The sequence below is a fragment of the Talpa occidentalis genome, unplaced genomic scaffold, assembly GCF_014898055.3.
Source record: "Talpa occidentalis isolate TD23 unplaced genomic scaffold, MPIMG_talOcc4v2.1 talOcc4.6, whole genome shotgun sequence".
In the NCBI taxonomy this organism is placed as follows: Eukaryota; Metazoa; Chordata; class Mammalia; order Eulipotyphla; family Talpidae; genus Talpa; species Talpa occidentalis.
In genome coordinates this window covers 76,932,044-76,949,511 of record NW_023604972.1, presented here as the reverse complement: position 1 = coordinate 76,949,511, position 17,468 = coordinate 76,932,044, and the positions used below count along the sequence as shown (strand labels likewise).

The 17,468-nt window shown below is 33.9% G+C and overlaps 1 protein-coding gene across 21 annotated transcripts in view; it reads left to right on the top strand.

The window, feature by feature from the left end:
* Positions 1-17,468, top strand: part of PAM (peptidylglycine alpha-amidating monooxygenase) — a 329,113-nt gene that overhangs the window by 260,461 nt on the left and 51,184 nt on the right. For 15 of the 21 annotated variants that reach the window (XM_054688174.1, XM_054688177.1, XM_037530112.2 and 12 more), the window contains exons 13-15: positions 4,237-4,421; positions 5,405-5,470; positions 16,213-16,536. In XM_054688174.1, coding sequence (XP_054544149.1) covers positions 4,237-4,421; positions 5,405-5,470; positions 16,213-16,536 — 575 coding nt within the window. The remainder of the gene's footprint in view (positions 1-4,236; positions 4,422-5,404; positions 5,471-16,212; positions 16,537-17,468) is intronic. The other 6 variants (XM_037530123.2, XM_037530122.2, XM_037530121.2 and 3 more) reach the window with 1 other exon arrangement.

Below are 17,468 nucleotides of genomic sequence, written 5' to 3'. Positions count from 1 at the left end.
GTTTTAACCTTATTCTGTAGCCATCTGGAAACTGGGTCTTACAGGAAAATTGCAGAAACAGTGACTTACTGGGAAGAATTTCAGTTGAATGATTTTTGTAGGGAGCAAAAGGCTCCCTGCCCATGCATTTAAAAGCCAATCTGATGACACTGAATTCTGAAAAAAGAAAGTTTATTGTATGACAAAAAGACAGGGAGCAAGGATCAAGTCTGTCTCTCCAATCTGGAGGAGTTTGATAGGAGCAGAGGAAGAAAGAAAAAAAATGCCAGGAATATGGAAGTTAAGGATGTGGCAGAGTCTGGTTGTAAGTGGTAAATTGGTCTGTCTCTGGAGACAGGCATAACAGGATTTTCATTTTTAATGGACCCTTCTTTGCTTTTGAACATAGTCTAGGCAACTGCTCACAGACTCTGCTTTTGAATATAATCTGAACTGCCCCTCCGTTCTGTCTTCTTGACTCTGTGACTTCTTGGTTCTGACCAGCTTAATTCTCTACATGTGCAGGTCCATGACTCACAGTCAAACATCAAGCTCCTTGAAAGCAAGCGTCTGTGAAAACAAGCTTAGAAGTTAAATACAACAATTCAGACTGATGGTGGTGGACTGGCCGTGGTTTTAATTCCTCACTCAGTCTGAGCTGATATTAAGCTGCAAATTTTAGAACTCAAAAAAATTTTGCATGGGCAAGACTTAAAAGTAGTAACTGTTTTTCTTAGGATAGATTTTCATCAAAAAATACAACCATTAAAAATTAAGACATTATTAAATATACTTAATGGTGATGGAGGTTTTTTTTTTTTACTATTGTTGGTTTTTGTTTATTTTTTTCTTACATCATTATTCATTTTTATACAGTGTTTTGATTTCTCCCCTCAGCTGTATTCCCCATAATTCTCCCACCACTACAGCATCTGTGACCCATCGGCGATGGTTTTTATCCAGATATATTCCTTTCAAAGTATTCAACATGAATAATATATCTTAGACAAAGTTGCACTGACGATTAGACTGACAACATAGTACTAATTAATCTATGAAGAAGCAGTATTTTGTACTTGACTGCCTTATATTTTATATTCAACATGACACATCTCTAAATTCATCTTAAATGTTTAGTGAAGTTTAAACAAAAAAAGAGAATTAAATCAGTCAATTAAGCTAATTAAGTTAGCTAATTTGCCTAAAAGTTTACGTGCTAAAATTTTAAATTAATTCTTGAGAACAGGTAGATAATATGTAATCTGGTCAACTTTGTTGGTTATATTTTCATCTTAAATCTCTATTATATATCTTTGTAATAAGAAATAATATATTTACATAATAATTCTCAATGAAAATAGGAAGAGAGAGATAAAAATAGGATAAACAAATAGAAATAAATATTTCTCAAAATGCCACAGATCAATCAATTTCATAAAATTGATCTGACTCATTTTTCAGCAGTAAGATCTATTAGGTCTGACAGGTTATGCTATAAATTATAAACATTTGTTAAGATAGATTATTTATTCTTCTCCCCCCTCAAAAAAAAGCACACATTTATTGAGGACCTTCTAGCCTCTGGCGCACCGCACTTTGTTAGAATTGAACAAATAGCGCCTCCCTGGTGGTGCAAGGGGTTAGATCTCAGCACTATGAAGCTATCAGCAACCACTGCAGCAGGAGTTTGATCCCCTTAACCCATGTAGCGCAGCAGACCTCACTTGTCTCACCAGCTTCTTCCCTCAGTAGTGTATTTCAGCCAGTCTGCCTGTTCTGCTCCCTACTCTGTCTCTGGTGAATCCTCTCACCACACCCCACCCCCACCTCTAGCCTGCACCCTTGCTCTTATATGCATAAATAAATAAAATAAATCTTAAAAAAAATATTGAACAAGCTAGTTTAAAAGAGATAGGAATGCAACTTATATAAAAGAAGTAGTTATATTCTATGAAAACTATTATGCAAGAAGGTGAAAGAAGTGCACACTGTAATTTTGGAATAAAGGTGATGTCAACAGTCTCATTTAGGATCTTTAGTCACCTTGGCATTAAGAAATGTTTAAAGGGCCATTCACGGCTCCAGAGCAGATGTGTGAACACAGTCTCTCCCTATAGCTTCTTAGGTTAGTAACCATTCAGATTGATGGAGTTGAATTACATCTGTGTTCTCTATGCAAAATAAGGGTAGGTGTGTCAGAATTCTCTCTTAGGGTTACATAAAGCAGTTTGTCTGGTTTAAAGTCAGATTTTATTTTAGTCAAATTTACTTTAGTAAAAGAATATAATCAGCAAATTGTGCAACTGATAACTAAGGATGATTTGTGTCTTAAGTTATTTAGTATATAATGGTATCTCTGTTCAAATAGGAGCTCAGTTACCTGGGATACAAATTCAATTATAAGTGGAAAAGAATAAAGTATGCTTATAATTTTCTTCAGCAAATTTTTTAATGAAAATTTCTTTGCAAAAGCAAAGATTCATAAATTATATGGTCACCTCAATTTTGTATCGTTGACCCAAGTACCTCAAGTGCACTATATCGGTGAGTTTATTAGACTGTCTCACAAAATCATGTGTTTAGAAATTAACATGGACATGATTTTCCTAAACAGATAAAATATGGGTCATCCTGTCCCTTGATTAATTGCATATTTCACGTGCATAAATTTACTATTTTTTCCTATCATTAATTTGATCAACTTGTCTGATTATTTTGGTTTTCCTTTCTCTAACATGGTTCAAGGTCTTCTAAGCTGAAGTCGTATTTTCAATTCTTTTTCCTTATTTTCTCTCTTGATTATGTATCCTCATTTTGAACTGAGGGAGGAGGGTCATATGGTGGGAATGTAGCTCATTACTTTGGCACCAGTCTTTCTTTTATAGCACATAATGTTCTGACCATTTGTATGGCTATTAAAATGTAATTCTTAGCAATGATGTTTTGAGACATGAAGATATGTGTAGCGAACAGGTGTTTGTTTGGGATTGCACCTCACTATTTGCTTATATTTCATGGGGGCGGCAATTACACTGACAGGTGTCGGCTTCAGAGAGTGAGAGGCCAAATGATTTTGGACACACAGACAGAGTTTCCCGTGTCAGGGTCTCATTCCTGCGGTCTCATGGGGGCTCTACATTTTCAGAGCTTAGAGAAACCACTCCCTGTTTGGAAAAGATTTTTATTTTTTTTCCTTCCCTGATGTCATTACTGTTGCTATGGAGAGGAAGTGAGTGCTATGTGATATTGCTGGAAAAACCAACACTGAAGTATTTCTGTACAGCAAATAGTACACTTCATAGCTTTTTATTTTTTTCATAAATGTAAGCTTGCTAAAAATGGTCAGAACTAGAATGCCAAAAAAGAAATGTTCCTTTGCCTCAACTACTTTGGCATATAAAATTTTGTGAACATATACTAAATAATTCCTTTCTAATAATGGTAAAAAGAATGAAATATATAGTAAGTCATGCAAATTAAGGAAGAAAACATATTTTATAAACTCATAAGCTTTGTTTATACTGTTTGGAACTTTAGTCTGGGAAAAGTCTGTCCTACAGTTTTAAAATCTATTTTTAACATTGAGTCATTCAGTTAGACAGCAATACCCCATTCGGGTTTGAGCCCTTGGAAGAGATGCTGATTTCATTTGTTATCATTTTTGAGACATTCTTTCCATCCCTGCTGAAACCAGGGATATGCTTGTGATGTCTTAGCATCAACACATGATTCTCAATACATCTGCCCATGAATAATGAGGCAGTCATCAAAAGATCCTAGACTTGGCGTTAAGTGAAAAAAGGTGTTTTTAAAAGATTGTATATAATATATCGGTCTCAACTGAAGTGTTCTGAATTTTGCTGTTATTAGGTAAATAATTAAGACTTTCCATGAGAAAAGTACTTGCCAAACCTATCAGTTTTAGCTAATGGAAGAAAGACTAAAGACTAAAAAGATTTAGAAAAGACAGTACCTGCCTCCTACTTTCAAGTACCATTTCCATTTGAGAGTATTTGGTGATATCGTGGAGTGACTGCATACTGATACTCCATTATTAATTGGCACTGTGCTTTTGACAGTATGTTTTTAATGTTGAAAACTGTGATGGGTTTTAATGAAAACTGTAAAATAAATGCACAATATTTCTACCTTTGAAGCTATTGCTTACAGATTGACTGCCTGCATTTTTTCTTGTGTTAGGAATATGTTTAATGTGAATGGCTGATTTGTTGTGTCTACTTCTTTTTTTGCCTGCAGTGGCACATCTAGTGATGAAATGTGCAACTTATACATTATGTATTACATGGAAGCCAAGCATGCAGTTTCTTTCATGATCTGTACACAGAATGTAGCTCCAGATATGTTCAGAACCATACCACCAGAGGCCAATATTCCAATTCCTGTGAAGTCTGATATGGTTATGATGCATGGACATCATAAAGGTAAAATTGATATTTAAATTAAAATAACATATGATATTGTATTTTATATTTTTATGTGTCTCACTTGACTATATGGTTAATATTTAAAATCATCCTCTGTCAAACAATCACATACCCATATATGTGACTTAACCATTTATAGCCTTTCTCCTTCCCAGATAACCCCATCAAGACAGTTAAAGAAAAATGTCAACTGGTGATGAAACACATTAGTTTGGAACCAATTCCGTATATATAGATCTTTCTTCATTTAGTTCATGTTTTTTAGTTCCCCCATTTTATCCTTGTTCTGCCTTTCTAAAGAGCACTACAGCTTGCCGGTAAAAATTATTATCATCTCCAAACATACTCGAATTATCTATTTAATGGGCCTCTTCAAGCAAAGGACAATTCTTGATTTATGAAGCATTGCTAGCCTTGGCCTTTTTGGTCTTTCAGAACTGTTCTTTAACTTATCGTTCATCTGCAAAATGATCATATTGACTGTCATTTTTTTAGATTAAAATTGCAAAATTTACAACCTATTTTATTGAATGAAATATGCTGATACTTCTCTGAGTTTTTTAAGTTCAATTTTAGCATGCCAGGGCAAATTCTTATTTCTAGTAGAAATTTTGTGAAAGAAGGTCACCTAGCAAGCAATCAGTTTAATGTATTGTTATATATGAAATTTACTTAAAATTTTACTAATATATCCTTTTAAAATTACTAAATTCAGTTTTTAAAATATGAGCCGTTTTATTAATGCATTTTGAAAAATCCTGATTTATGTATAATTATGGAAAGAGTAGTTGCTTTAGTTATTAAGTTACAAGTCTTGTAATGAGTAGTTATGCTGCAGTATTTTTGTGAATTAAAACGTTTCTACCTTATAAAGTCTTAATACTCTTGTTTTTATGAAACACAAGACAATTAACAATATGTTAATGTTGCTAGCATGTATGCAATAAGCTATTCAAAGTATATAATATAATTCTTTGCAGAAACAGAGAAAAAAGATAAGACTTCTTTACTTCAGCAGCCAAAACAAGAAGAAGTGCTAGAACAGGGTATGTATGCTGACTTTGCTGACTTCTGTGACCAGACCTGTAGAAGTATTCGTTCTCCAAACAAGCAACCAAATTTTAAAGTTATTGAGCTATTATAGGTGTTTTATTTTCAGCCTCCAACCTTATGCATTGCTGTTTTTAAATAATGCATAATTCATGAGAAAATGGTCAATTGTTGCACTTTAGTTCTGAAAGTAAAATTTATTAGTGTAATTTAGTCCCACTAGACTTTTCTGTCTTTATTCTAGTTTATTTCATGTTGTAACTTTTATATATATAGTACAAATAAGTGCAAATATCATCATTAGAAACTATCAGTGAGGCTGCTTTTGAAAGAATGGCTTTTTGCCATTTATATTCTTGTGTATTTGTATGTGTGCTCATTAATGATCTTTGAGGTTCAGGAAAAAGGAAATTAAGAATTAAACTTGCATCATGCCTCTCTTAAGTCATTCTTTTCTGTCTGCAGCTAGGTAGGAGGGATTACTGTCTTATACATTCGTAATTTTGTGTTAAGAAACATTTTCTCCTCTGTTCTGTGTATTTGAGGTGGTAATGTTTGATGGTTGTTTGTCAGAGCTACATGTGGTAGCACTGAAAATTTACTCTCCTCAATCTTGTTTTTGTTTTTTGGGATTTTTTTTTTTTTTTTTGCTATTTTCTTGGAAGATAGTACTTTGTGTTATTGTTCATTTCTGATCTAGATATATTTTAAAAGTTTAATGCTAAAGCAAACATACTCCTACTGACAATAAATGTATACAGAAAATAGAGTGAAGTTTTCTGTTAGCAACCTATAGAGTTTTCTGATTCTTCATATTTTGTATGACAATAAATCACTGTGATAATTCTTCGTATGTATTGTATTAGGTCAAAGTGAAAGATAACATTCTTACACTAATAGTATTTACAAAATTGTAGAATTCAAACTTTTTAAGGGAAAAAATGTACTCATGTATGCGGTAAACTATAATATGAAAGTATTTAAATTTTATAGAATATGTCTCATGAAGTCTCATTCTAACAAAGTGGCCTTAAGAAAAAACAGCCCAATGTTGTCTCTGTTTTTGTGTTAAGTCAAAGAAAGAAAGGTGATTTTTATATTAAAATCTTTATACTAAATGATTCATATGAAAATATTGCATGTGATTTAAAATAGCTAGATTAATCAATCATATATATATTCATAAGAAAGTCAGTATTTGCAACCTAAATATCATAATTTAGCAATGCTCATTAAAATTGTACTGCAATTTGATCAGACCTACAATGAGTTATTTTGACATTGGGCATGTTGTTTGACATGTCTGTGATTGAATTAATTTGTGTCATTTTAAGAATACATTTCCAAATACCAATATATGTGATGCAGTATAGAATGAGACTATTAGCATTTGCATTTTATAAAATGGTTTCTATGGAAACTGAAGCTGAACCGTGTTTTCCTTTTGAAGTTAAGCTGAGTTGATAAAGGGAGACATTGAAACAAATTAAAGATTAGAAACACAGCATTTTTATTAGCAAGGAAACACAGCATTTTATTAGCAAGTTTAATCTGTTTTTTCCAAATAATAATATATAAGGATGCCCTATATTCTTACAAATCATATTCTTCAAGAGACTTTTATATTTTTCCATTTATTTACTTTTTAATTTTCATAGCATATAGGTAGTATTCAGAGGTGATACCCAAACCCTTATTAGTTCAAGAGCTGAGTTCTTTGGACGCACAGGAAATTATTTCCCTGTAGTTACTTTTTTCTTCTATATATGAATAAAATGCTATAAAACATTTTTTGGTTTGTGTTGGGAAAGAAAACACATTATTCTGACTCAGTTTTCATACTGCAGAAAATAGGCTGTGATATTTGTTGAAATTAGTGAATCCATCAGAATGTCACTTCCTAGATTATGTGAATACAAATACCTCACTAAAAGTCGTTTCAATGGTCAGTGGAGCTGTGTGTTATTCTACTAGTCTTTGGGGACTGCCAGCTTAGAATTTAAAGAGAAATATATCAAATGCATATTTGTACATATAGTCCTTTTTATTCACTAATGAGATCAGTCTGTCTCCTTATAATACACAGGGCAAATATACTCATTACTGAGAGAGTATCCCATTCTTCTCAGAGATGTTGTTTGCACAAATTTCTATTTGTATTCATTCCCTGAGGAGTTGAACTCACCAAGTTTCTAATGGGAGGGCTCTAATTATTCAAGTAAATTATGCCATATATGCTGATTATAAAATAAGCCTGCAAGCTCAGTGCTTTGCCTTATTTTGGTATTCTAACCAAAACAATTTTTGTTCAAGTACTTCTCTTGGTGGTATTGATTCTTTTAATATTTTAAATCCTCAATAAATAAAAGCCTTGAATTATTTCAGTTGTGCCAGCCACAGGCTAATTCACAGTTTTTATATTGGTCACACAGAAGATGTTGAACCCCCACTGGAAATAGAAAAGTTGAGAGGCAAGGAAGAAAAGGCCCAAATATCAGGGCACTTGTATTCAAAAGCATGCTCTATACCAATCAGTGATGAAGTAATAGAGGTAGTTCTACCTGGGTAATACTGATAATACTATTTCATTTGTTTTCTGTCATAATACATTGGAAAACGGACAAGATGAGAAAAGTCAAGATATGTAATAAATGTTATGTTGTAAAGGAGGGACCACCTTTATTAAGGTAGTAAAAGAGAGACACACCCAAACTGTTCCATAGGCTGAAAAAAAGAAAAAGAAAACATAGCGGTGCCACAAATGAACAGGAGGTATTAGGTACTTCCAACATGGTGAAAAAAATTCCAAGTAAACCTCTGATCTGCTTAGCACAGATTTATCTAATGCTCTGTTTCTCCTGGAAATTTTTAAGTACAATATTTTACTTTCTTTGAATTAGCTACCTCATTTTGCCAGAATATTAATCCTGATTAGAAGTTAACTAGAATTTGAAAGAAACATTGGAGGTGTGTGAATCCATGTGGTGTAATCCAACTGTACTTACGCACCACATACTAACCTTTTGCAGTATCCCCGTCCACATCTGCTCCCTCTAGAACACAATTTGTTGAAAAGCAAATGTATCTCAGATTCTGTCTCAAAAGATGTAATTACAGAGACACCAGAACTTCATTATGCAACAGCTTTACCTGTCAAGTTGTTGTCATGCAACAATGGGAAACGTTTTAATGAGGCTTTAATTAAGTCTATAGGGATTTTTTTAATAATGCTTATTTGACTGATTTTTAGAATCATATTCATTATAGAAGATATGGAAGTTACATATAAAAGTATGAAGAAGTAAATAAAATCTTCCTTAATCCCCAGAAGTACAGTGTATATGAACACCTGTGTGTGAAATATATATGTGCACATTATTTTAAGTGTTTAGTTCATAATGTATACACAATTTTGTATCCTTTCTGTAGCAGTGTTATATCCTAAATATTTCTCCCAATTATAAAAATTATTGGCTTACACGGTTTTTAATGACTGCATAATATATGTATATATATTATGCCTCAGTGCCTTGAAAAATGCCTGTTTGCCTATAGGTGAGCTTATCTGTTTGGCTCCATGCTGAAATGTCACCATCTTTTGAAAAGATTGTAAGTGAAGAATTAACTAACTTATATAGTATGTACAGTAAACTAAACAATAAAACCCAATTAGACAGTGATTCTGGGCAGAGGAAGTAAATCTTAAGATGCTATACACAAAAAGGACAGTAGCATTGGTTGTCCAGAGCAAACACACACAGATATCACCCTGAATTATTTGGCATAGTTGGCACTTTTAGGAAAAATAAAGCATTTATTATGCACTATAAGCTCTTATATTTGCTCACTATACTGAAGGTAACGTGAGCCTTCCCTCAGCAATATTTAGGCAAAGATATAGTATGACACCAAGAAACTTATCATATGCAAATAGTTTATACAATTATATTTAAGATTTCTGAATTGAAGTGTTTTTCTCCTTTAAAATTCAGAGTATAGAATTAGTATTGAAATCTGTATCAATTGTATTACAAGATTTCAATCTTTGGAAAACTCAAGGCAAAACTGCACGTCAAATCTGTAATACCAGTGTGTCCTTGATATTATACTTTGTGCTCTGGACAACATTTCTTTTGCTGCAAAAGGGCCTTTAACATGTTTTATTCAGTTTTGCTCCAAACTCTTCATTGTACTCACTGTGCTCTCGTATAATCAATCTCTCTCCTCAAAGGTCAGCATGAGCCTACTATATTCCCAAGGCAGGGAGAATATGACAAAAATACAATTTGTAGAGGAAAAACACTCCATGACCCCCAGATAGTTAAAGGTCTTCAGACACCTTCTGTGAAACAGAATAATTTCACAGTGGTTTATACTAACAAAAATGAATTACCATTGCATGTTTTGTCAAATAAGTGCAATGAAAGAAACAAGACTGCAAGTTAAAAAACCAATTGTCTGTTTTAAAAACTTGTTAAAGTAACAGTTGGCAAACCATTGATGAGAATGAGATAAAGAATGAACTACCTAGCTAAAAATCTATATTTCTTTGTTTCGTTCAATAAAGGACACTCCTTTGTCCCCTAATAAAGTACGAATGATTTTAGTAACATCTCAAGCTAATCTTAAACTCTCTATGCTACTTGGCTATTTTAAAGAAGATAGAACTCTTGTATTTCCATTCACTAAAAATATATCTGTTTGCTATGATTTATGAACAACTCACAGGTCTTTATTTATTGAACTCATCTATCAAACACAATTGTAAATACCCCCCAAGGCTCCAGGAAGCTGAGTGGATGCTGTTTTGTAGTGCTTTCCTAATAACAGAATAGGCAGATATGAACAACCATTTATCACACAGTTGGTCTTTCAGATTTAGATCTGTGTGAATGGTAGTTGCAAAAGCGATCATCTCTTAACTTTCAGTTTTTTAATATTTGTGTCATTCGTAAAAGGAGAAGAAAAAGGTTCATTTCTGATTTGTTTTCCATCAGATGAGTCCTATTCAAGGAAAAAATAGTGAAGTTCATTTCAATTTTGCTGCTTGAACTGGTCATCACAATCATGTGTTATGTTTCTCTAAATCTAGTAGAATAAATGTTGTGGGTTAGAAATAAGTAAACAGTCACTAAACCAAATTGATTTTAACCAGAAGGAAATGCAGCTGTGATTGAGTCATAAACCAAAATATTCAAATCTAAAAAGGCATGCTTTTATTTTTTTATTCCTCATATCCCTCACATTAATAACTTGTCTTCCATGGTTATAATCTTGTTAACTTGGTTACCTGGCATATTTTGTCAGTGGTTAAACTGCTGATGAACATGCTTTCTACTCTCTATATGCTACAGAAATCAAAGAGCAATAAGCAGTAATAAGACCTGTTTGTTTTAGGTAATGAAGCACTAGTGATTTGTGTGGCAAATGGGAATTTATAGTCTGAAGGATTATCAAGAGGTTCTTGATCATTTTTAAAATAAAAATACCTGCCACATATAAGATTTTACATGGTCTAAAAGTGAAGATTGGGCCTCCCCGATGGCGTAGCGGTCGAGCGCTGGGCTGCGAAGCTTCCTGCAGCCTCTGCAGCGCCGGTTCCATCCCCTGCCGCCACCATCCCACATGGTGCACAGACCTCTCCTGCCTCACCTGATGCTCCCCTCAGCAGTGTATTTCGTCAGTCTGCCAGTTCTGCTCCCCGCTCTGGCTCTGGTGAATCCTCTCACCCTCCCACGCTCCTGACTGTACCCAGTGCTTGTATAAATAAATAAATAAAATCTTTTAAAAAATAAATTAATTAATTAAAAAGTGAAGATTTATTTTATCTGATAATCTTAAAACACTTTACTTAAAACTGTATTAATTTGATTTCACCATATTACTGAAAAGTAAAGCAGAAAATTGTCCATGTTTGAGGCAAAGAATAGTGAGTGATTGCTACAAAATAGAAAAATAAACCATTAAGCCATAATGTAGCTAATGTAAACACATAATTTGCATACTTGTAATTTAACTGACAGAATTTTAGATTCTCTTTTACTTTGTTGTCTTCCGTTTCCTGGCATATTAGCTGCTGCTACCAGTTGTGTTTTCCAGATACCAAACCCATTCAATCAGATTATTTTAAAGACTTACCATTCATAAGATAATTTCATAAGATTTCATAAGATAAGAATCAAAGTTTGAGTGCAGAAAACAAAGAAACAGAACTCAGTGAGCCCTAAACCTATCTAGGAACTAACAAAGGGGAAATTAAGAGCTCAGTTTTAGACATGTTCAGTTCAAAATGAAACAGGCATCCAAGTGGAAATTTCCAGAAGGTAGTTTTATGTACCAGTTTGGTAGTAGGAGAGCTGCAGATTTGGGAGTCTTTTGTATGAAGGTAACAGCTGTCTGAGCTCATTTAGTAGAAAGAGACCTTAGTCTGGCGGAAGGCGGGCAGTTTGCCTGTGATAGACCAACATTTTCATATTTTGCCGAAAGAATAAGAGGACAAAGAGGTGACAGGTAGAGAAAATGTGGAAAGAAAAACATAAGAAGTGAATTTCTAAAGGGATTCTCAACAGTATTTCAAGCCGCCAATAGGTCATGTTGGCTTGAGCAACCTGAGCACTTGAACAAAAAGCCACACAGGAGTGAAGTTAGAAGTGGAAGCTGATGCTTTCAGTTTGGGGTAGGAAGAGCATATGAGAAAGGATGAAGTAGCACATAGCCATGCACTGTCCTTTGTGGTAGATAATAGCCATATTTGGCTATTTAAATTGCCATATAAATTTAACTAAAAATGAGTACAATTGAAAATTAAGTTCCTCTTTCATGTTAGCCACAAGTCCTCAATTTTCTCATGTATGTAGTGCTTATCATGGCAGGCAGCACAGGTATAGAATATTTTCATGATCACAGAAAACATTTGTATTTTTTTATTTTTTATTTTTCCTTTTGAAGAATTTTTATTCAGAAAGTATCAGGGATAACTGCTGTAAGGCTGCAATGTATCCGTATTTTTTTAATTGAGGTATAGTTGACATATAGCATGAGTTCCAGGTATATAATTTAATGATTCAGTATTTGTATATATTGCAAAATGGTTGTTACAAATGTGTAGTTAACACATCTGTCACCATATATAGCTACAAAATTGTGTGTATGTGATGAGAATTTTTAGGATCTACTCTTAACAGCTTTCAAATATACAATAGAATATTATTAACTACAGTGACTGTGCTGTACTTTACATCCCAATGACTTAGTTATTTTATAACTGAAAGTTTTTACCTTTTGATCCCCTTCACCCATTTCAATACCACCTCACAACCACCAATTTGTTCTTCATAACTGTACCAGATCCCCTCTTAGTTCTTTCATTTTATTTGGATTTCACATAAAAGTGACGTCTTTCCAGAAACTTCGCTTAGACAGTACTAGAACTTGTTAAAGGAAATGGGAAGGTGAAGAAGCTTGAATGGTATGCTGTGTTCAAGGGGGGTCTCTCCATACCTCCATGATCACTCACGCCAAAGCAAGTGTGTTTTATGACTTGTGTGAGGCAAATCTTTAGCAGAGAAGTTGTATTAGAAAATGAAAGAAAACAAGAAGGGCTCCAGGCTGATGTTGGCTGGCTGGCACGCAAAACACTGGAGTAAGGGTAGTTCTTTCTCCAGATACACATTTAACAAGAAATAAAATGTAACTACAACCGACTGTGACAAAATTCAGAAGCATTTCACTATAGTAGTCATAGTGACTTGTTAAAGGGGATTTTTCCCCCATTATGAAGATCCCAGTACTTGAATCCAAAACAGGAGTTCATTTTCAAAATTTTAGGTAAAAAATAGATTGAAACTGATGCATGTTGTAACTAGAGTTTGTCTTTTTGGTTATTTATTGTGTTTGCTACAATGTAGTGACACCTACTTTATGATATACACTGAATTGGGCATTTTAAGTTAACTATTTTTCAAAACCAAAATAACAATTCTAAGGATAGTTGCCATTGTTGATTGAGAAACTAAAGCTTAATCCAAAGGAAAAATGTTTATTTGGGGGCTTTGGGGAACACAGAGCACTCCAGTTTGGTGCCAGAGTTGTCATTGGGGGAGCATGTCTGTACATAAAAAGGTGGCTAGTTCACAATCAGTTGCAATTTATGTGCACCAGGTTTTCAGTAACTGTAGTTTTGCTTTGTGGAAAATTTATCACATGGTGATGGTCAAATTCCAATCCTGGGGGGTCTTTGGTATGCCAGTGTGAGTTCAGTTTTCTTTTGTAGGATAGACACATCTGAGCATGCCCAAAGATACCTGGGCTTATTAGACCCTCAATTTCCTCTGACTCTGGTTTTTACCCAAACTTGGACTTTTCCAATTTTATTTTTGTTTTGTTTTGTTTTTGGTACTACCATTGTTATCTTTATAAGGTTAGTTAGCTAGCTCACAGGGGCAGTGTAACTACTGAGTCAGGATTGGATTGTAACATAGGTATGAAACACAGATCATACTGGGCAATAATAATCCAGAAAAAAACCAGAGGGCTAGAAGTGTACATAGCAGAGACCTGTCATTTGAATGGTCACGAAAGACTTCTTGGTTATAAATGATACCTAAGTAAGATTGGAAGAGTAAAAAGCTAGTTGATTACTAGAGAAAGAATGTCCTAGAAAGATAAAGCTACCTTATCTTAGAGTGGATGTTCAACAAAGTGAAAGTGTAATATAAGCTGAAAAGAAAGAAGGGAATTTAAATAGAGGAAATGGATTAAGGGCCCACCCAACTTCCTCCATTTATATTCTGCTCCATCTGGTACTCTCAAAATTAGATATATCTCCTAAATCAAGATGTTAATAAGGCTTTTTAAAATGGTGAACATTTCAAGACTCCAAAATCCAGTACACCAGAAGAGAGAAAAAAATGGATTCTGACTTGTGCATAAGAATATAAGAGATAGCCATCTAGTGCTCCCTTCCAGTAAAAGACACAGCTCCCAAAGCTATGTTCTCACAAGGCCAACACAACCTGTGTTTACACAAGTCTATTGTATTGCTAAATTCTTTCTTTCCTGTTCCTGACCCAATGATAATTGTAAATGGTCATTTCAAAAGAAGCAGTGTGCTCAACCCTTAATATTTTATCACAGCTATTAGGTTTTTACTGATAAATCTGAATGCCTGTGTAGACACAGATCTGAACCTGTGTCTATGAATATTAACCCAATGACATGGTCTCAGCTTTTAAAATTATGTTTTATATCTGTCTCTGAAAAAATTATTTATTTTACCTTTTATAGAAAATGTTTCATTGCCTAAGAATAAGTTAAACTATTTATACTTAGTTTAGGGCAGAAGAATTTAGTGGTAATGGATTGATTTCTCTTCCATTGGCAGAAATGCCACTGTGACCTAGCAGATTTCATTGAGTTGTAATTTGTTTTGTTCACTTTACTGAGATTGGCCCTATTACTTGGTAATTATTTTCTGATTGAAGATTTCACCTGGGATAAGCTGCTTTCATGGGTGAGAATTAAAAACCTACTTTGAATCATTAAACCAAGACTATTTGTAAACATGACAGGATCTCTTAGCATCATTTTGGGAAGACTTCGTATCCCTCTGCACCAATTTCTTAATAATATATTCTTTAGTGGAATGTATCATGGCTTAGCCAGTTATCATTCTCATCTCCTAATTGTCATAAAAAGGATTTTATGAATGTTATCTGATGGTACTATAAATGTAATTAAAACATTAGCAATAGGACTCCATAGTCATAAGTAATCTCATTAGCAGCACTTAGAACAGGTTGAGGAAAAGGAAGAAGAGATGTAGGTTACTTTGGGTTGACTTAGGAAAGCAGATTTATTATTCCATCAAGAACACATATATGTTTCCCATACACAGAATTGGTATAAATAGAAGTCATAAATGTAGATAATGAGAAAAAATGCTGCGTAAAATTTCTGCGGGCACACTTTGTATCTGTCATGATATTTTATAAATAATGTTTTTTTCATGGAGTAGTACAGGAGAACACCATGTAAATTTTAGTAATAAATCATTCTTGTGATAATCAGTTTGTTAAAATCTTCTCTTTTGTTTGAAAAATATTTAAAAGTATTTTTTTCTCAAAATTTATTTGTCTGGAAGATGTTCATTTCTTGCTTAAAATAAACAACTGGTGCTTTTAAATTATCACTGCTAACAAAATAATAATAATAATAAAATTTTGGTTTTCCAATTGTCAAGTAGGTGCAACCTGTAAGATTTCTTGAGTTTTGTAGTACCTGTTCAAACATAGATATCTAATGTCTTGTGGGTTGTACTTTAATAGGCTTTTAAAGACAACTTCTAAGGCTTTGCCTATGAAGGTAGATGTTATCTGATGTAGCTTGTTGATAATATTTTATTTTAGAAAGTAATCCAACCTATTCTTGGATAACTATTGCGTACCACACAGTAACATATGCATTCTTTTGTTTCTGCCAATACACTAACAAAAGCTATCTGGTGGTGTTTGCTCAAAAGATATCAGAAAGACATAGGTGGTATATGAAATGAAATGTGAAGCATGCTATGTTTTCATTGTTCTGGAAAATGTTCTCTACCGCTCATCCTTGAAAGCTTGAGAACAAATGTACTCATTTATTTTGAGGGATCAGGAGTCGATATTTTAAGGCACAAAAATTTGTAAATTTTGCAATCTTATCAAGACTCCACCGCTTATCTCTTTTCTTTTTTTCACAGGTGATTTCTATTCACTACTTTCCAAACTGCTAGGAGAAAGGGAAGATGTTGTTCATGTGCATAAATATAATCCTACAGAAAAGGCAGAATCAGAGTCAGAACTGGTAGCTGAGATTGCAAATGTAGTCCAAAAGAAGGATCTTGGTGGATCTGATGCCAGAGAGAGTACAGAACATGAGGAGAGGGGCAATGCTATTCTTGTCAGAGACAGAATTCACAAATTCCACAGACTAGAATCTACTTTGAGGCCAGCCGAGAACAGAGTTTTCTCATTACAGCAGTCCCTACCTGGTGAAGGCACCTGGGAACCAGAACACACAGGAGGTGCGTTTAGGACTTCTTTTAAAGAATTACATTTGAATTGCTACAATCCACATTAGCAAAATCTGAAGGGAATAAAAATCAATGGGTATCACTACCCATTGCTTATCACTAAAAAGGACTTATTAGAAAAACTGTTACTCAGAGTTGGGTATCAGATAGCACCTTTGTATGAGGAGTTTTTGTTTTGGTCTAAGAGTATATAAATTCTCTTTCCTTTCTGTTGGTAAGCCAGAACTACCAGAATGGGAAATATTTGCATCATTTTAGGGAGGGTGGTATGTGAAATTCAGGGTAACAAATTCTTCCCAAATCAACATTCTCTGTGTTGCTCAATGGAAAGAAACTGAAAATTCAAAACCTGATATGTAAAGCGCCAGTGTATGAAATGCTTACATACTCCCTCCTTTTAAGATAATTAAATTCCTCTCAAAGGAATCCTATACTTCCAGCATTCTTATCCAATTGACTTGTAAAATGTAACCATTTTTATGACTTTGATTTCTTAAGTTACATTATCAATTACGCCTTAATTGGAAAGTTGAGTAGTTATTTCTGAGGGACCTCCAGTACGTCAGTAACTATCAGATTTATCTTTATGTCTAACCAGGATTGGCTTCCATAATTAAAGGACAATACCTTATTCCCTTCAGGTTTCTATACCAGCAAGCTATGGACGCCTCATCTCTGTCTTTAATTGTGTTGTGGCTTCTGTGATATTGATTGTGTTTCATGTTACTTGCTAATGTGGAAAGCCAGATAATACAGCATGTGGAGATAATCTCCAAAAAAGTAACAGATATGTGTGTGTGTGGCAGTTGTCCATGCGTAGGCTGGAACGGCACAGGTTGCCAGCTTGATGTTTTCAAATACAGCTTTGCAGGAAGTCATAAATTATTCAACACCCAGCTGATTTTTATTTATAATTGAAAAAA